At 42.0% G+C, this 24051-nt stretch overlaps 1 protein-coding gene across 1 annotated transcript in view; it reads right to left on the bottom strand.

The window, feature by feature from the left end:
* The window catches only part of GEMIN5 (gem nuclear organelle associated protein 5), a 38001-nt gene extending 14404 nt beyond the window's left edge, over nucleotides 1-23597 (bottom strand). Inside the window, exons 1-16 of the mRNA XM_058677558.1 lie at nucleotides 23374-23597; nucleotides 22419-22579; nucleotides 20997-21178; nucleotides 19546-19697; nucleotides 18306-18425; nucleotides 16499-16631; nucleotides 15080-15245; nucleotides 14077-14289; nucleotides 12869-12954; nucleotides 10537-10619; nucleotides 9592-9728; nucleotides 8275-8348; nucleotides 7496-7677; nucleotides 3738-3877; nucleotides 2730-2901; nucleotides 328-555 (exon numbers count right to left, since the gene is read on the bottom strand). Coding sequence (XP_058533541.1) covers nucleotides 328-555; nucleotides 2730-2901; nucleotides 3738-3877; nucleotides 7496-7677; nucleotides 8275-8348; nucleotides 9592-9728; nucleotides 10537-10619; nucleotides 12869-12954; nucleotides 14077-14289; nucleotides 15080-15245; nucleotides 16499-16631; nucleotides 18306-18425; nucleotides 19546-19697; nucleotides 20997-21178; nucleotides 22419-22579; nucleotides 23374-23539 — 2395 coding nt within the window. The 5' untranslated portion in view covers nucleotides 23540-23597. The remainder of the gene's footprint in view (nucleotides 1-327; nucleotides 556-2729; nucleotides 2902-3737; nucleotides 3878-7495; nucleotides 7678-8274; nucleotides 8349-9591; nucleotides 9729-10536; nucleotides 10620-12868; nucleotides 12955-14076; nucleotides 14290-15079; nucleotides 15246-16498; nucleotides 16632-18305; nucleotides 18426-19545; nucleotides 19698-20996; nucleotides 21179-22418; nucleotides 22580-23373) is intronic.
* Between the last annotated feature and the right edge of the window lie 454 nt (nucleotides 23598-24051).

The raw sequence follows: 24051 nt of genomic DNA, 5'->3' as shown, positions 1-24051 counted from the left end.
GCTTCTGGGTCAGACATACTGAGATGGTGGCTTCAGTAAATGTGGTCATCATCACAGTGCAGAACTTTTCCCTGTAAGTTTCCATGGGCCTACCACTCTTGCTTTGCTTTTGTCCCCTGGTTTGGCCCCGGAAAAGTCACTAATTTATTTTTTTTTACAGCATTTTACTGCTTCCAGAGCTAAAATCCCAGTCATCTAGTAGATTCCTTTTAACATTTCAAAAGTGTTTTAAATAAGAAAACTAAATAAAGCCTTAAAAAATCCATCAAGAATATTTCAAGGTTTAGAAGTTGAGAAGTGGGAGTTTGTGAACGCCAAGATGCATACCCTCTGAACCGAGGCTCCTGGGCGGTTCTGGCTCCTGGGCTTCCTCCTCCCCTTCTTGGTCTGACACGCCATTCTCCACAGGCTCCAGGTTCTCCTTCAGGCTTTCTTCTTCAGTGCCGTCCAATAATTCCTGCTTTACAGGTCCTCTTAAGTTGGGCTTTTTCTTCTTTTTAGGCTTTGGTTTAGGTTGAGAGAGTCGTTTTTTCTCTAATTCAATACTTTTCTTTCCTGTAGGAACCATAGTAAAATAAACTAAATATTCTTTGTTAAATTAAAGCACTCTAGTAAGTGGCCACTTCTAATCCCTTGTAACTCCTGTTTCCTTTTCCCCCTGAGTTTTCCATTTATGACAATGTTAACCAAACCCTTCTGGCATTCTGCTAAACCATACACATGAATAATTGAGTATGTTTCCTAGCAAGTGAATGTGTTTTCTGGCTTCACTCACACAGTTGGTGAAATTGGGAAATGAACAGATAAGCTCCCACAGTGACCGTGCACACTCCATCGAGCCTGCAAGCTGCCCCAGGGATCTCCTACAGAGACACACTGCCTTTGGTGCTCTGGAACACCTGCTTGCTTTTTCTTTGGCTTTCATTACCTGATGCTTACAAACACTCTAAGAGTTATTTTTGTGAATTCCTCTCAGTTTGGGTCAGCCTGACGTTTTTCATTACATTAAGGTTGTGCATTTCAGCTGGAATACACAGAATGTTCATCTGTTTGTTCATCTCAGGACAACCTAGGAGTAGCTACAATTTTTATTTGTATCATGGTTTGGCTCACTTTGATGAGTTGATTAAGGGGATGTTTTGAAGGTTATAATCTGAAAGTTTCTTCCTATTTAGTCACTGAGCATCTGCATCTACTACATTTGACATTTCTTGATTACAGCTTATTACTGTGAATGGATGGTGACCTTACTCCACTGTTCCCTCTGCATTCACTGTAAGGAAGAGCTGGTGCTCTCAACAATTTATGTCTATATGGACTCATCGACTCTCACAGTGGCTTATAGCGCGTTGCTATTATTTGTTTACTTTTAATATTCTATCTGATGGTTCATTCCCTAAATGGCTGCAAAAACGGGCCAGCCTGAAGCCAGGAGCCTGAGCTCCACTCACATCTCCCACACGGGAGGCAGTGGCTTTCCAAGTGCATCAGGAAGCATGGAGTAGCTGGGACTCAGGTACAACTAAATGGGATGAGAGTGTTGCCAAGTGGAGGTTTAACATCTTGTGCCACGATACCCATCCTCTTTGCTTATATTAAAATAACTTTTATTGAGATATAAGTTAAAATAAAACCCATATACTCTTTTGCTTATTCTCGATTTCCTGTAAATAAAATTTTATACTTCTGTTGTTTGCTCCTACTGGCATGTTTTTTGAGGCTGTATCAGTTGTTTTATTTTTTTTTAAATTTCTGAACAGAATTTCACTGTAACACTGTATCACACTTTGTTAACTTATCTGCTGATGAACATGTTACTTTGTTCCTATTTTCTTCACAGGTAAAGCTGCTATTGGCATTCTTATGCAAAGCTTCATGAAAACATTTATTTCTTTCAATAAATTTGTAGTTGTTTATGACAGATAGGCAAGTCTGGTACCAGTTAATTTTTTGTAGTCCGAAGTGGAATTCTGCCATCACTGATATTGAAGGTCAGACTGTCTCAGATTTGGACCTTGGGAGCTATTCAAGCTGGCTTCTCTCTTTAATTTGTGTATTGTTTTTAAAAAAAGATTTATCTTTATTGGAAAGTCAAATCTGAAGAGAGAAGGAAAGACAGAGAAAGATCTTCTGTTCAGTGGTTCACTCCATAAGTGGCCACAATGGCCAGAGATGAGTGAATCCAGAGCCAGGAGCCAAGAGCTTCTTGTAGGTCTCCCACTCGGGTGCAGGATCCCAATGCCTTGGGCCATCCTCCACTGCTTTCCCAGGACACAAGCAGGGAGGGGAGCTGGAAGGGAACAGGAGAAACCGGATATGAACCGGTGCCCAAGTGGGATCCCAGTGAATGCAAGGCAAGGACTTTAGTCAGTAGGCTACCATGCCAGGCCCTATTTCCGTTTTAAGTGTTTCTTTCTCTTCTGGCTAAAGATGATGCAGTCTGAACTCATCTTGTATTTTCCACATCCCACTCTGGAATCAGCAGTTTCTTTGATAAACCTCAGACCCTACGAATGCAGAATGCTATTTGGGGATAGGTGTGCACAACACAATTTGGCTGTTGTTGCCTTTAGGTTTTCATGGGTGCCACCTAGGCTCCAGTAGCTGCCCTTTTGATTTTGCTGTCCTACTTGAATGTCTTTAAAGTTGCACCTTCATCAACTCAGCTATTGGAGGAAGTGATAAAACCACCTCAGTGCACATTTTAGGCACTGCAGGTGCAGACTGACCTTGAGGAGGGCGGGAATGATCTTGCATGGAAGTGAGCCATTTGTACACGCAGAAGTCATCTGCCCCTGAGTAGATGCAGTCAGGATCTAGGGGGCACCAAGCCACGCACAGCAACCGACCTCGATGTCCTCGGAAGTTGCAGAGTGGCTCTTCCCGGAGGGCATCCCATACCTAACACCAAAAGGCACGTGACTAAATAGACAGCTACCAGTTATTCCATCATTTTGGGTATATGTTTTTAAAGTGTTCCTCCCATGACCTCAAAGTTTCTGAAGGAGCTCAGTTTCAGACAGTATTATTGCTTGGAGATGCTTATGTGCTTTGGGATATACACTTTGCTATGGAGTTGACTATAAATGGGCTTCCAATCAGTGCTTTGTGATTTTTTTGGTTTAGTGTTCTGGTCATGAAAAAAATAAAACCAATTCCTAATTTAAGAACTGGGGTAATGTTTTTGGTTCCCAAGTTCCTGGACAAAATGATCAGTTTTCTTGCTGTTTCCTGAATTATCCCAGTGACCATGTCACAGAAGGCAGATGTTTGTGGTTCCCAGTTAAAACTCAACAGATGCCCACCACAGACATTACTTCCCAGCTCCCAGCGTCTATTTTGGCTTTAAAACTTCTGTCTCTTAGTTCTGGCTTTCCATTTCTTCTGTATTTTTTAAACTTGGAGGTTTCTGACTTATGAATCTTTTGCAACTCAAAATCCTTCTTGTGATTTACTAACAATCTGTTTGAACAGGCAGGAGTACTTTTTACTTCAATTGAGTTTCTCATGTCAGAATGAAATCTGTAAAAATGACAGCTCCTATAAATATGTAAACTTTCATCTAGGTAAGGAAACCCAGCCTAAGCCTGCAGAGGGCTCAGATAAGCACAGTAAAACCCAACTACTTTCATTCTGTAGAAGACGGCAGTGAGGGAAGGAAAAGATGCCCACGTTTGGTGGGATGGGAGATGACAGAGCAAACAGTGCAGCAGCCACAGTCAGGGACACAGCAGTACCTGGGCTGTACCATCGTAGGAAGCAGATACCAGCCTTCCATCGTGATGCGGGCTCCATGCCAGTCTGGTGATCTTGGCTGTGTGCCCAGAGAGAGTCCGGTAGGGTTCTGTGATGGTTATTGGTGACTCGGGATTGCTCTCTAAAAGGCAAGGGGAGGATATCATTGCCATTACTAACAACAACAACAATAAAAAAGGTATTAACATGGTGTAAGTCAAGATTTTGTCTTAGCTAGGCAAATACCGTTTCATCGTAAGACTCGGGCACACACACAGTAACTTGTACACAGACCAAATTTATGAAGTGTTAGCAACAGTTAATTCTTTCTAAAAGCAGCAAAAAGGAGAATATCAAAAAAGACAGATCATTACACATATGGTATTCTAGGTAAAACTATATAATCTAAATTTTAATATGAGAAGATAACAAATTCAAATGAGGAAGCACCTATGTAAGAACTGGCTTGCAGTCTTCAAAAATGTCAAGTATAATTGTTTTAAAAAGGCAGACAAATTGTTTAATATTAAAGGAGACTAGAGAGAGATAACAAAATGTGATCCTGGACAGGTTCTTGTGTTGGTGAAAAAGTACACCACTGGGTCAACTTGCAAACCAGAACACAGATGGGAGATTAAATCACCATACTTTAAATTTACTGAGGTTAATGATGGCATGGTTATGTAAGGGAATATCGCTGTCATAAAATACAGAAACTTTACAGGTATGGAAGGGGGTTATAATATATACAACACCATCTCAACCAGTTTGGAAATTATATACTCTCCATTTCAGAATAAAGCAGATGGAACAAAATGTGAAAAATTGTTGAATCTGGGAAAGATGAGTGGGTTTCTTATACTATTCTTAGAACTTTCTTCTACATCTTATTGTAAAATAATAAGAGAAAAAATTAAATGAAATCGATTCTAGCAATTTTATTCCTTTGTTTCCTACTTAATAGATTACTTAACTAAAAAAAAAATCAGGGTAGTAGTGCCACAGTAGTTGGCAGAGATCCACACTGTTATTACAGTGAAGTTAATGTCATTTGCCAAAGTGGATGATTAATTTAGAATCTTAGTAGCAATCACAGGCCAGTACTAGCTTTCTAAACGGCTCATTACACATTGCCTGCTATTTGTTACCAGAAAAATGTGTCTATATACATTGCTTGCTCAAGAGAAACACTGATAGGATTCTCAGAAAAGTGCTGATAATTAGTTACAGGGAAACTAAAAGTATCTATTTATACAATGGCTGAGAACATGTACTTTGCAGCACTCTGAAAACAGTTCAGTGTTGGATCATAATCTCTACATATAAAGCAGAAAAAAAGATTCCAACTTCCTGTATGTTAAAAAAAAGTGGTGGGGGGGAGGGAGGGCTCTTCTATCAAGTTTAAGGTTCTTTCCTGACTCAGTTACATACACTTGTAAAAGTTAGCTTATATGTAGAGAGCAGTACTTGCTAGAAGACATGCAGGCCGTGCAGTAAGACAGTATGACATCCAGTATGGAATCCAAGCACCACTGCACGCTAGCTCTCTGGCTTAAAGAAGCTGGAAAGCGTTTATAGTTCTCAAGTTAATCATAGGCTAAACAAAAATAACAAAACCTAAGACTGTAAGATTAAATGCAATTAAACAAGGAAATGGGGCATGTCCTACATGCACATATATGATGCTCCAATAGTGTTGAAAGGAATATAAACTAGTAACATTTTTAAAGTAGTAACTACTACAAAAACTACATTTTTAAAAAAACTACATTTTAAATGTCTGCAACCCTTCACTTACCAATTCCACTTCTAGAGATTTTGTATAACTTCATTCACTTTTGTGGTTATATGTATACAAGGCTATTTTTTATAATATTATTTAAATTGCAAACAAATTTAAATAAATATTACTCAGTTGTGGGAAGGATACATATACATGATGGACCAAACCGATATTTGTTGTTGTTGTTTTAAATATTTCTTTATTTTGGGCCCGGCGGCGTGGCCTAGCGGCTAAAGTCCTCGCCTTGAACGCCCCGGGATCCCATATGGGCGCCAGTTCTAATCCGGGCACCTCCACTTCCCATCCAGCTCCCTGCTTGTGGCCTGGGAAAGCAGTCGAGGACGGCCCAAAGCTTTGGGACCCTGCACCCGCGTGGGAGACCCAGAGGAGGTTCTTGGTTCCTGGCTTCGGATCGGCGCGCACCGGCCCGTTGCAGCTCACTTGGGGAGTGAAACATCAGATGGAAGATCTTCCTCTCTGTCTCTCCTCCTCTCTGTATATCCAGCTTTCCAATAATAATAAAATCTTTTTTTAAAAAAAAATTTCTTTATTTTTATTGGAAAGGCAGATAGAGAGGAGAAGATCTTTCTGTCTGATGATTCACTCCCCAAGTGACCACAACGGCTGGAGCTGAGCCAATCTGGAGCCAGGAGCCAGGAGCTCTTCTAGGTCTCCCACACGCGTGCAAAGTCCCAAGGCTGTGGGCCAACCTCGACTGCTTTCCCAGGACACAAGCAGGGAGCTGGATGGGAAGCGGGGCCGCCAGGATTAGAACCGGTGCCCATTTGGGATCCTGGTACATTCAATTCAAGGACTTTAGCCACTAGGCCACCACGCTGGGCCCCAAACAGGTATTTGTTAATGGCAGTAAGACTGATCTTCATGTACTAGCAAAAAAGATGCCCAAGATACACAGCTGAAGCCTGATCCCAAGCCAGGGGACAGGAGCTTCTGCCTTGATTCCCACGTGGTGGAAGCTGCCCAAGGACTTGAGCCATCCTCTGCTTCTTTCCCAGGCCAGAAGCAGGGACCCAGATCAGGAAGTGGAGCAGCTGGCACTTGAACTGGCACTCATGGGAGGCTGACACTGCAGGTGAAGGATTGCCACCACATCGGCCCCCAAAATATGTAAGAAAAATTACAAATGGCACAGATATTTCTGTTTTTTTTTTTTAATTTTTTTTTTTGTGGTAAACACTCCTTTATTATTTAATTACTTGACTCACATGAATCACTATATTCATTGGTAAGAGCATCTATTGCTATGAAATGGTATTTCTATTTATATAGTGATTTTTTTTTTTTTAAATCTAAGCACTGAAAGCTTTTCTCTTGAAACAACATAAAAGTGGGACCGATGCTGTGGGCATAGTAAGTTAGGTTTCTTTCTGTATTGCCACCATCCCAGATTGGAGCTGGTTCAAGTCCTGCTGCTGCACTTCTGATACAGCTTACTGTAATGTGCCTGGGAAAGAAGCAAAAATTGTTAAAATCCCTGGGCCCTGGAACCCATGTGGGAGACCCAGAGAGAGCTCCCGGTCCTGACTTTGGACTGATCCAGCTCTGGCCCTTGTGGCCATTTGGGAAGTGAACCAGTGACTGAAGATATCTTTCTCTGTAAACCTGCCTTTCAAATTAAAAAAAAAAAAAAAAGTCTTTTTTTTTAAAGTACACAAAAGCACAAACCTTTTCGTTAACATAAAACATATCTGTAGACTAATAAATACCTTAAAAATTCTGGATAGAACATGTAGCAAACTAGTAACATTCGTTAGTAACAAGGCATTGGATTATGGGGGACCAGGCACCTTGTAAGTTAACATTTTTGTCATGTAAAAAAAAATCACTTTGGAAAGCAGGGAAAAAAGACCCAGTAAAATAGTATTTATTTTGATGTTAATAATGAAGTAAAAAAATAAAAAGATTAGAATAAATGTAGGTGAAGAGATGACAACAGTGCCCACAGGATCAACTTACCTATAACAGTCTTCAGATTGTGCACATAAATGACTGCGTTGTTAGAGCCGGAGGCCATCAGGTAGCTCAGCTCTGGCTGGCTGCCATGCTCGTGATGCCAGCTGATCGTATTCACAAGTTTGTGATGCTGCTGGATGGTGCAGATGAGTTTCAGGTTGGGAAACTGAAATATTTCTATTGATCTGGAACGAGAAACACAGCAAGGTAAGAAATACGGATAAGACAACACAGTGCAGGCGTCTCCTCCAGTGCATCAGTCTCTGCTACTATAAAGGTCATTTTCTCATCAAAACCAAATACTGAAGTTGTTTTCCAAAAGAAGTTATGTTCAGCTTTTAAAAAGTTTAATGATCGCTAGAAGGTTGTATTTCTCAGATATTTGTAGCTACAATAAATGGTAATAAAGAAGCTAACCAAATTAATGAACCAACAAATTTATACTAACACTGGACACAACATTATGAGATGTAAAAAGCATTTCCGCCTAGGCTTTAAAGAGTATGACTGGTGCAGTTTGATGCAGGAGCTGAGCATCCTGGAGTCACAGACCAGCCAAAACACAGCATGGGCAAACATCCTTTCTGGATCCAAAATATCCGAACAGTTCCACAGCTCTCCAAGATGTAGAGTTCCTGCATCAGTCAAAATACAATGATCAACCAGTACTGAAGATAGCGGAGCTGCCCCAACTAACGTTATAGTTACCTTTAGCCAGCTTCTGACCAAATAGACATGCAGTTACAATTTTTTTTTTCTGTTTTGAAGATGCAAACACATACCCATCTTCATTGCCAAGAGCCAGGATTTTGCCATCTGGTTTCCAGCTGATCTCTGTGTGTACAGGCAATTTGTACTAGAAAGCAAAACAAGCGATCTTGACTGTAAACAGTATCCTTTTCCCAACACAGCTTAAGTCAATGATGACAGCATGAGAAAAAATTCCTAGTTTAAAAATGTTCTCTTTAACAGCCACTCTTGTAAATATTGTACACCATGAATCAAGGATTGCTAATGACAAATGTTGTAATTTCTTATGAGGTTGAAGAGGCTAATACTAAAGTTCTATAACATTTAAACATTTTAAAAAAACATAATCCAAAATATTGTATTCCACAATAATGAAGGAGATATACAGATCAGCTTTGACAACTAGTGGGTCATGTTTCTTGATGAAAGCCATACGGACTCGGACTCCTTGTTTCATCCGTATTCCTCCAGTTTCTTTCCCAGGATCTGGTTTCCCCTGCCTTTTAAATGCTGCTGCTCTCTAGCTCGCTCTGTAGCACACCTCATGCACGGCCACAGCGTTGTCAGCTACTGTGGGAAGGGTTTCCAAAGTTCTATTTCCAAAAGCCCAGATTGTTTGCCTGAACCTTTCATCCCTCTCTTAGCTGCCGTACCCCTAGAAGGTAGTTAGGAACAGTAAGTCTGTCTCCTTCATTCTCTGCTTAATGTTAATGTTCAGATACTATGAAAATGAAGGAATATAATCAGTAAATATAATTAAATGTATGATTAAATGTCACTTTAAGGCTAGTCACTCTCAGATGATCTGCATTAAAAAATGGCTAATTTGAAAGGATAAGAAATCTGTTCTTATGGTTTAACTTTACAGTTTACTGACAGATGGTAAAGCAATTGTGATTAATGAGGTGCTTTGGACAAAGGCTGTAAGGAATTATTCGTAGTACTTTGGGAGTTTTAGAGTAAATGTGAACTGATTTCACTATGATATTAAAAGGCCAGTTCTTTCTGAAGCACAACACTGCAGCTGCACTCGAACACCAGGTCTTAACGTCATTTATGCCGCATAAAAAGGAAGCCTTACATTTAGGGTCTGAAGGTTTGTAACAAATCACCATGCGGTCACCATGCAAACGAGACAAATTTTGGGGATGGGAGGGTGAGGAAGAAGGAGGAATTAAGATATTTGCTTTACAGGACAAAGACTCCTAAGATACAGGCTTTTATTCCACAAATTCCCTCACAGCCTTCTATTTAAGGAATCAGATTTAGCATGATGTGTATCTGCATTTCATGTGAAAGCTGTGAAGCCTAGAGGAACATGAGATGTAGAAGATCAAGAGAGGACTCACTTTGATGGAATTGGTGTCCCTGATGAGTTTGTTGATGTCAGAAGCTTCGCCACTGAGCTTCCAGGGGTTGTGCTGCAGGACAATCCCTTCCCCTCCACAGCTGTATAAAGTTAGAGAGGGTCTGTCTCCCTCTCCTCCTGTATGTGATCAGAAACAAGGTTTATGTTAGTTTAACAGCTTATACATGGCTACAGTGACCATATCATACTCTGTGTTGTCCGTGTTGGAGTATAGTCACTATTCTTTCCATTCGAACACAGTTGGAAGTCAAAAGGCGTATCATTTCTGTGTTAATTTCTATGATGTAAAATGCTTCCTTTCACCTTTAGGCATTCAAAATGATAGAAGTACTAAAGCTGGAATCAGAGAACAAACATAATATGTTCTCAAATCAAAGCTTTGGAGTATTTTTTTCTTCCAGAAACGAGTACTACACTCTTGAGCAGATATGGAACTGCGAAGTTCCTAAGACTACATACATGGAGTTGTCCTCAAAACAGAGATTTCTTTGGGAGCAAGTTTTTTTTTTTCACTAGTGCTGGCACACAAGGCTAGTTTCTAATAGATGTCTGTTGTACAACAAGAGTCCCAAAAAACTTACAGGATTTATCCTCTCTTAGTGCTCCAATTCCTTTGGAAAGCCAAGATGTCCCCATGTTTTTAAATTAACGTATAAAACAAAAAGTATCTGGCAAACTTTTCTTAACTATTTATCTATATTGATATAAGAGAAAAAAATGCTGAGGTGCTGAATCAGGTAATTGGGCCAAATGTAACTAAAGGGAAGAAGAAATCAATCATCACTGGCCACACTCCTTTAATAGATCCTTGAAGCAGTCACTGCACTAGAACACTTAGGACTCCTGCCAGCTTTAATATCCCAAGATTATACGGAAGGAAAGGGAGTACCCTCCTATTTGTTAACAGAATAATTCAGACGCTTACCGAGCGACACAGAGGGTACTGGTGGCCCCCAGGCCAGGGTGTACACGGTCTTCTTATGATATGTGCTAGAAATCTGTGGAGGTCTATGGGAGCAGGGGGCAAACACAAAGTTGCTTAATGGAAAACCGATCATCTTTTTTTCTGAAAGATCCCTACTATATAGCTTCTATTAGACAAAAATAATTTAACAGTGTCTTTCTCTATTGATTTGCTAATAAACACTTAAACCATGCAATGATTTCTAATACCAAGATGACTGTGTCCTAAATATACTTTACATTCAGTCAGAAAAAAAAAATGCTACTCCCGCCTATCCAGCCAGTTTAGGATAATTCTCCTCATCTCTTCCTCTGAAAGGCCTACTTCAGTTAAGTGTCAAATGCTCTAATATTACTGTAGTTACACAGAATTGTAAAGGTTATCATAACTTAAGAAAAGGAGCTGTTTCAATTCAGAAGATGCATGCCACTGAGTCCAGAAATAGTGTTATTTCCAAGCATTTATCATTACCATCCAAGAGCATTCAACTTATTTTATATTCATGGAGATCAGAAGTCATTTTTAGATTTAACTGGAGTGACTAACACACCATTCTTAGACTGAAAGATTTCAGGGTGGACAGATTGGTAAGGTTTTTGATCATGTCTTTTTTTGTTTAAAGATTTATTTATTTTATTACAAAGTCAGATATACAGAGAGGAGGAGAGATAGAGAGGAAGATCTTCCACCCGATGATTCACTCCCCAAGTGAGCCGCAACGGGCCGGTGCGCGCCAATCCGAAGCCGGGAACCTGGAACCTCCTCCGGGTCTCCCATGCGGGTGCAGGGTCCCAAAGCTTTGGGTCGTCTTCGACTGCTTTCCCAGGCCACAAGCAGGGAGCTGGATGGGAAGTGGAGCTGCCGGGACCAGAACCAGCGCCCATATGGGATCCCGGGGCGTTCAAGGTGAGGACTTTAGCCGCTAGGCCACGCCGCCAGGCCCTAGAGAACACTTTGTAAGGTCATCATGGTGATAATGATGGGAAAAAAGGTCTGCACTGTTATTACTTTTAATGTAAATATATTCCTTGTATGACTTTAGAATTCAAGAACTATGATTAAGCTGGCCATTAATTTATGTATAGAATAAACCAGGCAATGAACTCTTTCTTTGGCTTAAAGAAATAGAATAAGCAGGTTTTTCTTAAAAAAAAAAAAAAAAAAAAAAAGTATGTATGTATTAATTTAAAAGGCAGAGTTCTGGCTCACTACCCATGTGCCTGCCACAACCAGACTGGACTAAGCAGAAACCAAGGCCCAGGAACTCCATCCCAGGAGTTCAAGCACCCAGGCCATCTTTGCTGTCTTATTAGGGACATTTGCAAGAAGATGCACTGGAAGCAGAGAATCTGGGACTCAAAAGAGCAGCTATGTTCAAGAAACCTAAAATGAGCCATAAAATGAAGGTAATTCAAAAAGTTCACACACAAGTAGAATTAAAAGATAACTTTGCTTTTGTGTGAAGTTTCTGAAATCTGTATTTTAAAAAAATATGCATTTTCATGAACTTTTTCAAGTATCTTTGTATTATACACGTTAGATCATACTATGAAGTTACTGTTAATGTGCGATTAGGAAATGGTTATATGGAAGAATGTCCTTATTTTGAGAACTGTTAAGAAGTACCATGCTATGTATAACTTTGTTTTACATGTTTTAGACAAAGTAACGTAAAACTAAGAATATGACAAGGTTAATTGGTGAATCTACATAGAAGCTACACAACATTCTTTGTAGTAGTCTTACAATGCTAAAATATATGCTTGAAAACTTGGATAAAACAAATGCAAATGGTTTATTTTGTTGGTTACCAAATGTCATATATACTGAAATACCACCATATAAAAGGCCTTTTTAAAAAAGCCATTCATGGGGCCCGGCGGCGTGGCCTAGCGGCTAAAGTCCTCGCCTTGAAAGCCCTGGGATCCCATATGGGCGCCGGTTCTAATCCCGGCAGCTCCACTTCCCACCCAGCTCCCTGCTTGTGGCCTGGGAAAGCAGTTGAGAAACGGCCCAAAGCTTTGGGACCCTGCACCCGTGTGGGAGACCCGGAAGAGGTTCCAGGTTCCCAGCATCGGATCGGCGCACACCGGCCCGTTGCGGCTCACTTGGGGAGTGAATCATCGGGTGGAAGATCTTCCTCTCTGTCTCTCCTCCTCTCTGTATATCTGACTTTGTAATAAAATAAATAAATCTTTAAACAAACAAACAAACAAAAAAGCCATTCATGGAATTTTGCTGTCCATCACTGACATTTTGTTGAACGGGCTAAAGGGAATCTCCCATTTCTTACTTGTTGGAGTAAGTGTCATATAATCCCACTTTTCCATCATCTGTTCCAAAAGCTAAGCAGCCTTCCTTGTTTGGGTGCCAGCATAGCTACAAAAAAGTTTCCAATAAGAATAAACAAGAAGAGTGAGTTCTTACATTATCTTGCAATAATTTAAGTGAAAATTTCTTCTAATTCTCATTGAAAAAAAAAAAAATCCTCAATAAAACACAAGCTATTCATAGTCTAATCATCATCACTCCCAAATCCACCAATTTTGTGTCTGTCTACAAATACACAGATATATGAGAATACCTCAGAATGTTTGTGGGAAGGTGTAATGAAATGTTAGTTAATTGTGCACAAAAATGCTTTGAAATCCATGTGTGGTTTTTTCAGAATATGTATTTTCCATGAACTTCTTAAAGATGCCTCGTATGCATGGAATTCAGTCTTTTAATGCCAAAATAAGCTTTTCAGTTTTTCTTTTAAAAGTATCATCATATATGACAGAAAAATTAAAAAATAAAAAAGGAACTAAACATTGAATTGATGTGACCAAAACACTATAGAATGGTGATAAAAGATTCTAGAGGAATTTTGAAAATATGATTCTTCTAATAATTCACAAAATTTGGGAGCACAGTACATGGTTTCATTATGCAAGCTGGAGATTGGAGTGGTGGACAGGGTAGGAAAAAAATGTGCTTTCCATACTTCCATACTATTAGATTTCCATTTTTATCAATAAACATTGGTTATCTTTAGACTAAACACCCACATTGCTTCTCAGCATTTTGGCTAAGATTAAGTATAGACTATACAGCCACAATTGTAACATTTTAGAGGAAAACAAAGCAAAAAATTGTATTTACTGTTTTCTAATCTGTAGTCCATGTTTTCATTTTTCATGAATCAGACATCTTTCTACATCAAAGAGAGATCTATGCTATCATTTTTACTAACTTGACAACACTGCAACAAGTGATTATAACTTAACATATCTTCCATGAACACAGAGTGAATTGCACAAAGATTCATTACATTTAAACTCTGAATATGGGATAATGGTATCTGGTTTCCTTCTTTTCTAGTTTCAAACTTTACCAAAACTGCCTTGAACAACTTTTGAATCCCAGCAGAATTCATTTGAATAAAGAGGTATTTTCTAAGAAAAAACATTACTCATTTGAAAAAAATGTATAAAACAAACTCAAAAAAAGCATCCTTACCGATGTAACCTTAGACTTGACACCTTGCCAAAAATTTTTCACATCATAATTGTTCTTAATGGAGAGTGTATTCCATGTGCGGATCATGCCATCCCCAACACCTATGGCCAAACAGCCCGTGTCCACAGGGGAGAAGGCCAGACTGTAGGCAAATCCACCAAGGGAGGGCAGGGTCCAGCTACACTCCAGAGTGGCCATGTCCCAACATTTTACCTGAAGAGATTAAAAGTGAGGAAATAAATAGAAAAAAGAGAAAAGAAACAGGGAAAAGTTTTCAAATGGGATTGGCTCAAAGAGTGAGGAAGGATGATATAATTTAACTTGTCTGGAAGAAATCAGAAAAAAGTGTCTTGTAGGAAAAAAATTAGTAATTAATTACATAGCTTAAAGGGACAGTAGATTTTATTTAACCCCAGAAATGTCAACTGAATCCAGGGCCACACAATTAATAAATCAGAACCCAGGCCTCCTACTTTTCAGAAATGTAATGATGTTCCCACTCTTTTATAGCTCTCGAAGCCTACTCGTTAGGTAAACTCTAAGTAAGGATACAGACAGCCTCAGCAATGGAAACACTATCTCAGAACATCTTATCACACATATGGGAACAGTGCAAAGTTTTTAACTGTCACTTGTTTTATCAAACAAGCCTACTAGAAAAAGAGTCAAGATCAGACTCTAAAGTAAAGAAAACTTGACTTTTCAGACTCAGTGGGGGAAGATTTCACTAAGAACAGAGGATTCTGCTACCTAAACTTTGGAGCAGGAAAAACCACACATGATGTCCTCACATACCCTTCCCTGTTCACATTCCTTCCCCCAGATCCCATCACCCTGAACACACAAGCATGCTGGTGGCTCTTCTGGGCTCACCCCCTTTCGACTAGGGCTAATTCAGTGCCCATCAGTCACAGGAGGAACTCTGCAGCTGCAACCAGGGGTGGGGCGTGGGGACTGATGGGTTGTAAATCACTGCCATGCAGCGCTGACAAGCAGCCCTTACATCTCTGTCCATGGATGTGGAAAGCAGCAGCTGTCTGTCATCCTCTGTTTGTAAAGGACATAAATTGAACACGATTCTTGAGTGGTTCTGCCCTTCTGATGACGTGCTAAAGAGGGTGTATCTCCGTCTCCAAGACTGGGTGAGATCCCAAAGCAGCAGCTCACCTCTGGGAAGGAAAAACACAGATGTTAATTCTTTCTCAGGTAACTGGAGAACAATGTATGTGGAGCTGGAGTTTGGGCCGTCAGTTACAGAAATATTTCTGTCCCTTGTTCCTTTAAAAAGAGAAAAATTGCACATTGCTGAAATATGCACAAAATATCTACAGGAAGAGATACACACAAACTTTGTCACTGCCTATAGGGAGGGGCACTAAGCAGTGGGGAGGGCAGACATGAGAGGGCCACTCTAATATGTACTTTCATCCTTTTTCATGATGTGCATGTCTTGGACTACTGTTTAACACAGTTTTCTAACAGCTTTAATTATCAAATGCCTGCCATACTTACAGTTCCTAAAGTTTAAGGTGATCTCTCCTCTTTGGGGCGGTGGTAGGGCAGACAAAACCCTAACAATTTTTTTTTTTTTTTAAAGATTTATTCATTTTATTACAGCCGGATATACACAGAGGAGGAGAGACAGAGAGGAAGATCTTCCACCCGATGATTCACTCCCCAAGTGAACCGCAACGGGCCGATGCGCGCCGATCCGAAGCCAGGAACCTGGAACCTCCTCCAGGTCTCCCACGCGGGTGTAGGGTCCCAATGCATTGGGCTGTCCTCAACTGCTTTTCCAGGCCACAAGCAGGGAGCTGGATGGGAAGTGGAGCTGCCGGGATTAGAACCGGCGCCCATATGGGATCCCAGGGCTTTCAAGGCGAGGACTTTAGCCGCTAGGCCACGCCACCGGGTCCAAAACCCTAACATTTTGAGGTAATTTCTAAGTGCTTTATTTATATCATCTCATGTAAAGGCAGAGAACTTACCTATTAAATCAACTTATTAATTCCAGCATTTGGAAGCAAGTGCTGAAAATTTTTTTTTTTCTTTTAATGCAGCTGCCAAAACCACCCCAGGATGGAAAATATAGTTACTGTCTCCCATGCCTGAACTTCAGCAGGGTTAAGGGTCTTGTTTATGAACAAAAAACAGGTAAGCAGTAGCTTTTTTGTGAAATTCAACTCTGCGCATCTGTAGAGTCCACACTTTTAACTACCAGGCTATTGTTCAAGCTTTTACACCTCTGTTAGTAGATAGCACAGATATTGGCATCATGATTTTTCCACTTTAAATGTTTCATACTAATATTAAGTGTTGGCTAGTATCCTAACATCATTATCTACAAAGAGATGCCTTGAGAATCCCCAACAATAAATAGAAAAACAACACATCAAACATAGCAACACAGAGACAGACTTACCCAAAACTACTGGATACCAGCTGTGTGGGCTGATTACTGGGCCAATGGAGGGTCAACCACAAGCGCTCCTTAACAGTTGGGTCTATTCCCCCGCCTCTCCTCTTCAGAAAGGGCAATTTCAAAATCATTACCCCTGTGGATCAAAAAGGTTAATGCGGCAAGTATCGGACATGCAGGGCAAAGTTGCCGCCTGGAGTACCGGCATCTTTTTGGGTGCCAGTTTGCATCTTGGCCACTTCACTTCTGATCTAGCTCCCTGCTAGTGTGCTTGGGAAAGCAGTGGGGGGTGGCCGGAATGCCTGGGCTGCTGTACTGACTTGGAGACCCAGAGAAAGCCCCTGGATCCTGGCTTTGGCCTAGCCCAGCTCTGGCCATTGAGGGCCTTCGAGGAGTGATCCAGCAGATGCAAGATCTCTCTTTCAGTAATTCTGCCTTTCAAATAAATAAATAAATCCAGAAAAGACTAATGATACTCAAGACAGTGCAACTACATGTACAGAGTCATCAGCAGTTCACAGTACCATTTGTGGTTTAAGTCTTTAAAAAAGACTTTTTTTTTCAAAGTAATATACATGTATATTATAGTCACTGTATTGGAGACCCCTGGTTCAGAGGCTGTGCTTCTGGAGGGAGTCTCAGCCTGATGCTCCCATCAGGTTTAGCCGTAGTGTGCCCACAGTTCTCTAAGTTCTGTCTTCCAGAACTGTTACCACTTACCAAGTCTGAACTGCATGCCAAGCATTGTGCTACTCATCTTTTGTGCATTAATGCATCTGGCCAAGATAATGAAATGCTCATGGCTTGAAATAAAGTTGAGCGTATACCATGTTCACGGCAGCATTATTCACAGTAGCTGCACTCGGAAGCAGCTCAAGTCTGTGGATGGCGTAATAAATAAGTGAAACGTGCCACATTATGTGCGTCAGAGTATTATTCAACCTTAGAAAGGAGAAACTCTGATGTGTTATAACAGGGATTGAGGATATTGTGGCAAGTGAAATAAGCTACAAAAAGACATTAAAGAAAACACATACACATTTACTATATGATTTCAGGAGCCATGAGGAGAGGGGGGACAGGGGCTTACTGTTTTGCAGGCATAATTTCAGTTTCACAAGATGACAAGCGTTCTAGAAATGAACAGTGCCAATAGCTGTATACCATTATGGATATATTTAATAATAACAAGTCTACAACTAAATGATTAGGGTGGTATATTTTATGTGACTTTTTCCACAGTAAAGATGAGATTATTATTACTATGAAGGTAACATCCAGTTTGCCTGGAGTTTCTTCCATTTCTAAAGGTTAGAGATCTGTTAGAAGCTTGGGAGAACTACATCCTGAGGGCCCCGTGATTTGGGTCAAGTGAGCTTCCTCACTTCAACATGCACTTCTCTGCTGGCTCTGTGTTCTTTCTGCATCTGTGCACTAGAAACGCTCCGTCTAGACATCTTTCCCATGGCCATGTATGTTCCAGCTTTGCTATTCTTCTAACAAGTATCTTGTTCTCCACACACACTATGACGCTTCAATAAAGCAGCAGCTTTGTCTTCAGAAACTATATTTAACACCACAACCAGATGCCCAGAGCACAGACAGTTCTAGCCCAAGCTAAAAGGGAGAAACAATTTTCTGGAAAAAATACAGGTACAGAGCTGCCTTCCAACAGAGGATACATTCTTGGGACCAGAGGACAGCATAAAAAAGTTGTTGCTTCCTCTGGGTCAAACTAGATTATATCAAGAAAAAAATCTTTTTTTTTTTTTCTGTTTTTAAAAAAAGAAATCTTAAAAACCAGTCTTACCTCTGCCCCTCGAGCAGCTCCAGATCCGAATGGTGTGATCTTTGCTTCCAGTGGCCAAGTAGCAGCCCTTTGACTGTGGAGTGTGTGCTGTAACTTTCCCATTGAGAATTTCAGGCTCTTCTAGCAGAGAGATATTTTGTCAATATGCATTAAACATGCACTTATAAAAGAATAATTAGCTTGTAAGCACTTCTAAAAAGTAGTAATCTCTTTCATAATTATTTGAACTGTAAAACCTAAACTTTAAATGCAATTCAAAAGATACAAATTCTTTTTTAAGATTTATTGTTCTTTTTTTTAAAGATTTATTTTATTTTTATTGGAAAGGCAGATATACAGAGAGGAAGAAAGACAGAGAGGAAAATCTTCCGTCTGATGGTTCACTCCCCAAGTGACCTCAATGGCCAGAGCTGTGCCGATCCTAAGCCAAGAGCCAGGAGCTTCTTCCAGGTCTCCCACGCGGGTGCAGTGTTCCAAAGCTTTGGGCCGTCCTCGACTGCCTTCCCAGGCCACAAGCAGGGAGCTGGATGGGAAGCGGGGCTTCCGGGATTAGAACTGGCGCCCATATGGGATCCTGGCACGTTCAAGGCGAGGACTCTAGCCGCTAGGCTATGGTGCCAGGCCCAAGATTTATTTATTTTTATTGGAAAGTCAGATATACTGAGAGGAGGTGAGAGAGAGAGGAAGATCCTATGTCTGCTGAATCATTCCCCAAGTGGCTGCAATGGCCGGAGCTGTGCCGATCCAAAGCCAGGAGCCTAGAGATCCTTCTGAGTGTCCCACGCAGGTAGAGTCCCAAAGCTTTTGGCTGTCTTCAACTGCTTTCCCAGGCCACAAGCCTGGAAAGAGAGTTGGATGGGAAGCAGGGCCGCTGGTATTAGAACTGGTGCCCATATGGGATCCCAGTGTGTGCAAGGGGAGGATTTTAGTCACTAGGCTGCTGTGCCGGGCCCTGATACAATTCTTTTTTTAAATCAGATTTATTATATAAAAATTTTTATTTGAAAGGCAGAGTTACAGAAAGAAATAGAGACATAGTAAGAGAGATGTTCCACTTGCTGGTTAGCTCGCCAAATGGCTGGGGCCACCCAGGACACACACTGGCTCCCGTATGGGATCCTGGTACTGAGGCGGAGGCTTAGCCTATTATGCCAGGGTGCCAGTCCCCAAATAATACAGTTCTATGCACTTTGTTCTTTTAGAGTGAAGAGTACTGAACTCTCCCTTAAATCATCTTTACCTGAATTTTCCTCTTGGTCCAGGGATAAACAGTCTTCACCAGGCACAGGACACCAGGCTATGCAGTGGATCTCGTCGTCATGGCCTCGCAGCCTGTGAATCACTTCTCCTTTCTTACTGATGTCCATTATGACCACTATTCCATCCTTGTAACTGAAAAACAAGAGTTAGAAACAGCACTAAGAAGCCAAGTCAGAATATTCTCTGTAATTAGCATTTCAGCTTAGTAGTCATTGTGGAGGTCAACATTATTAGCCATTCCACAGTATGTTAATCTGTGAAAGCCTTAACTTCAAGGTACTTGCAGTCTAACTGTTACAAAGTCAAGTTGTTTTCAAGTCTTAGTCAAGTTTTCTATCAATAATCATTCTTTTGGAGATTCCCTAAAAGCTTATCATTCTGACTTAATCTTATCGGTCCTAGTCTGCAGTTCCTTCACATCTTCTTGCGACTCCTTGCTCTTTTTTTCAGAGTCTGGTTCATGCTTCTCTGAGCCCTGTCTTTTACCCTTCTGTTTACTCTCTCCAGATCCTTAGCTGCGACAGTGTGCCCACTTCACAAGACTCCTATGTTTTCACTCACTCACCCACATCTGCCTCCTTCCATCTCACAGAGTTGATGATCCATCATTATAAGCACCTTCTTATACACAATATTCCTTGTCTCCCCTCCTCTGGGAATTTAACTCTGCAAAACCTCAAACCTGGGTAAATCTGACCATTTCTTTTCTCAGTTTGAGTAGTTATTTGATCCTAAGCTTAGTATAAAGCATTGAACACTGTATCTGCAACTCATTTCCATAAATTCATTCTCATATTCTCTGAAATGACTGTTTTAACACCTTCATCCTGAATCTAGTCCCAATTCATCAGAAACTTGACCCAGTTACTGCAACTTACACCTCAATGAGAACATCAGAAGTCACAGAATGGAACATTTTCTCATTGCCTATGAAAAGGCTTCAAACTGGAGGGATACCTTTGGGTGAAAAGTACGAGAGGGGTAAGAGGAAGAAGGATGCTCACTTCCCAAGCTTTGGTATTCAATGGGGAGACAGACCCTAGAGGCCTCCCACTTTCCTAGTCTAGAAGGATAGCTCAGTGCCGGAGAGACAGAGTAGCATTATTCCACACTCACAGAGGTAATGTTAATCCAAGAATAATATAAAATAAGAGACGAAAGAAGGCATTTGCAGGCTGATTGGAGGACTTAGATGTGATGAATGTGGTTGGTACAAAACCATGGACATCGGGAAACAAAACCAGAGGGAAGTGGAGACAGTAAGGATGTGGAAATCACTGTGATCAAGGATGCCATGAACACTGAGCAGTAAGCCCCCCAACCTCCTGTGGAAGGGTTCTATCAAGCAATAAAGGCAGGAGCTAGAGTAAGGTAAATGCAAAATACAATCACAAACAAAGAAAAAATCACTATCAATGGCACAGCACTTACCCAATGGCTACTAAATCATCATGATGAGGCGAACAAGTAAGACAGAAGATTGTTCTGGGTTCTATAAAGAGGTGCTGGCTGTCATTCCTGTTGAGCCAGTAACAATAAACTACTCCCTTTTCATCCCCAGACACTATTAAGTCCTTTACTCGAGGAGACCAGTGCAATGCTGAGATTGTATGCTTCAGAACAAAACAAAACAAAGTGTCTTCCATTAGTCAGTGCTGAATTTTTACTTAATGTTTAACACATCTCACAAACCACCATGATATAATGTTAGGTACCTTACAGGTCCTTAAAATAATTGTTAGTACGTTCTGAATAGCAACACTATACTAACCAAGCGACTCAAATTTAGACTATTGCAGACGTAAAGAATATTTTAGTTTTTTTTCTTAATAGCTTAATGAAAATTCTTAGGAAGACTGAATGCATTTTTTTCCTTTATTTTTTTAAAAGGTTACCTAATCATATGGCTTATGTATTCAATTTTTTTTAAAAATATTTATTTATTTATTTATTTGAAAGCCAGAGCGACAGAGATTTGCTATCCACTGGTTCCCTCCCCAAATTGTCACAAAGACAGGACAAGGCTGGGCCAGCAGAAGTCAGGAAGCAGGACCTCCATCCAGTGAGGCGGTAGAGCACCCAAGCATTGGGCCATTTCCCACTGCCTTCCAGGCACATTAGCAGGAAGCTGGCTCAGAAGCAAAGGAGTCAGGATTCTGAATGAATGATTTTGTGATATGAAATGCTAGTCATATTCCATATTGACATGTCCCAGTCTCTGGTTCAGAAATGAGTTTCAGCCACTCATTTACCCTTTATGGCAGGAGTCTGGTATGTGAACAACTCAGGGGTAACTATTTAGACTCCAGCAGCCATGGACAACCCTTAATGAATCCACATGGTTGCATTTTAATAAAACTATCTGCAAGAAGTATGGTTCACCGACTTCTGCATCTAGTTTCACAAAATATTTGAGTTTCCTTTTCAACTTAAGGTTCCTTCTGTAAATAATAAAACACAGCATTTCAGATGCCACTCAAGGCTCTTGCTTCCCTGACAGGAATTTACACTGCCCTTCTGATTTCAGCCTCCGGTGCCTGTGCCACCTGGAGGGCAGCTCGAGTACTGCAGTTCCTGCTGTCTGCACCGAAGACATCAGTTTGGTTCTTAGGCCTCTGGCTTCCCCCTGATCCAGTCCAAATATGCGAACATTCATGAAGGGAACCAATGGATGAATGATCTCGGGCAATGCCTCTGCCTCTCTTTTTTTTTTGCTTTTCAGTTGAATGTTATTAAGTAAAGATTCTAAATAATGAATTAATTATAACGGTTACCTTGAACAGAGGAGCTAGCAAAACTATCCTTAGCTTAGATCAAGAAAGGGCTGGGAAACCAACCGGAAAGCCCTGGTACCTGATGGAGTGCATGTTCTGTCACAACTGCTTTTGTCTCCACATCCCAGATTTTCACGGTGCCATCATCGGAGCTGCTGGCGCAGAGGTGGTATTGGCCAGGATGATGAGAAAATGTGAAGCCAGAGATCCTTTCGGTGTGTCCCACCAGCTCTCCTACAACTTCAAGCAAAACCAGACCCTCGGTTAACTGAAGCGCTCTCTCAGATTCCGGCAGAATCACACAGGTTCAAAGCATGAGTGAGTTGATGCTCTGGAGTTACTCAACCAAGGCTCTAACAAAAAATAACCACATACAACAACCTGAAGCCGCCAGGGCTAGCACTCTGGCTCTGCCATGTGGCCCCCGACCAACCAGCCCGTGCCCCTCAGTCTCTGCTTTCTCTAACAGTTCAGCTGAAACTGGAGAGGGTATCTGTTGTTTCCATTACTTCTCAGGCCGGAGAGCTACTCAGATTTAGAATGTGGAGGCCACTCTTAGGTTGGGCCAGAGGTCGTGTGGAGTATAATCAGTCTGTCCCGGTGCTATCTTGGACACAATCAAGACTTTACTTTGGAGCCCGAGGGCCGCAAGCTCAGCCCATTCATCCTGCAGAGAGCGCCACATCTCCACAGGGCTTGGGGTCGGGGTCCCCGGGCAGCCCCGGCGCCCCACCTGCCTCAGCAGGGCTCCCGGGGGCTGGTGAGCCACAGGCTTTTCAAGCGCTGGGGCAAGGCAGGGAGCAGGGAGGCGGCCGTCCCACGTGCGAGCGCGGGGAGGCGGGACCGTCGGCCACAGAGTGGTGCTGCTCCTGCTCGCAGACCCGAGGCAACTCAGCTCAGGGGCCCCGAGGAAATGCTTTTCCCGCCGGGGCTTCCGTGTCACTCTCGGTGGGAAAAGGGTTAGCTAGGGACGCCCCGTGGCCGGCCTAGAGCAGGACGGACAGGGAGGCTCAGGCCCAGAGGTGGAAAGTTACCTCGAAAAGGGGGCGTCCCAGCGCTCGCGCCCGCGCCGGGGCCCACACGGACGAGGAAGATCGAGGTTCGTGCGGCAAAGCCGAAGAGGCCCCCGGGCACCGCGTCGCTGCAGCGGGAGCAGTACCAGTTGGGGGAGGGCGGCAGGGTCCGCGGCTCCTGCCCCATGATGGACGGTGCCGGAGCGCAGGGAAGCAGGCGGCAGCCGAGACGGTTCGCCGCCGGAGCGGGGCGGGCTGGCCGGGCCCGGAGTCCCGCCTCCGCAGGCCGCAGCTACGGCGCGCGCCGAGGCCCACGGCGCACCGCACGCTCGGTTCCCGCGGCTCCCGGCTGCGAAGGGCGGGATCTACAAAATGGGGAAGGTGCGAATCAGGAATCCGAAAGGGTAGAGACAGTATTTGCAACCTGGTGTTTAAAGACAAAAGAAAAGACAATGGAACTACTCTTGATTTGATTGAGCTCCCTCCCTCTCTGATGCGTGCTATGGAGGAAAAACAACGAACGTAGCAATAGGATCAGGTACAGAGTCGCTCCTGTAGTGCTTGCGTGTGTCGCAAACTCTAACCTGGAATGACTCTAATTCGGCGAAATCGAAGATGTGTCATGTAACTGGAGGCGTCCAGCGCGGTTAAGTTCAGGGACACTCAGCCCTACATTGGCCATTGGTGGTGCCAGTCGGT

Source organism: Ochotona princeps, chromosome 19 (assembly GCF_030435755.1).
Source record: "Ochotona princeps isolate mOchPri1 chromosome 19, mOchPri1.hap1, whole genome shotgun sequence".
Classification (NCBI taxonomy): Eukaryota; Metazoa; Chordata; class Mammalia; order Lagomorpha; family Ochotonidae; genus Ochotona; species Ochotona princeps.
This window is presented reverse-complemented; position numbering and strand designations above follow the sequence as displayed.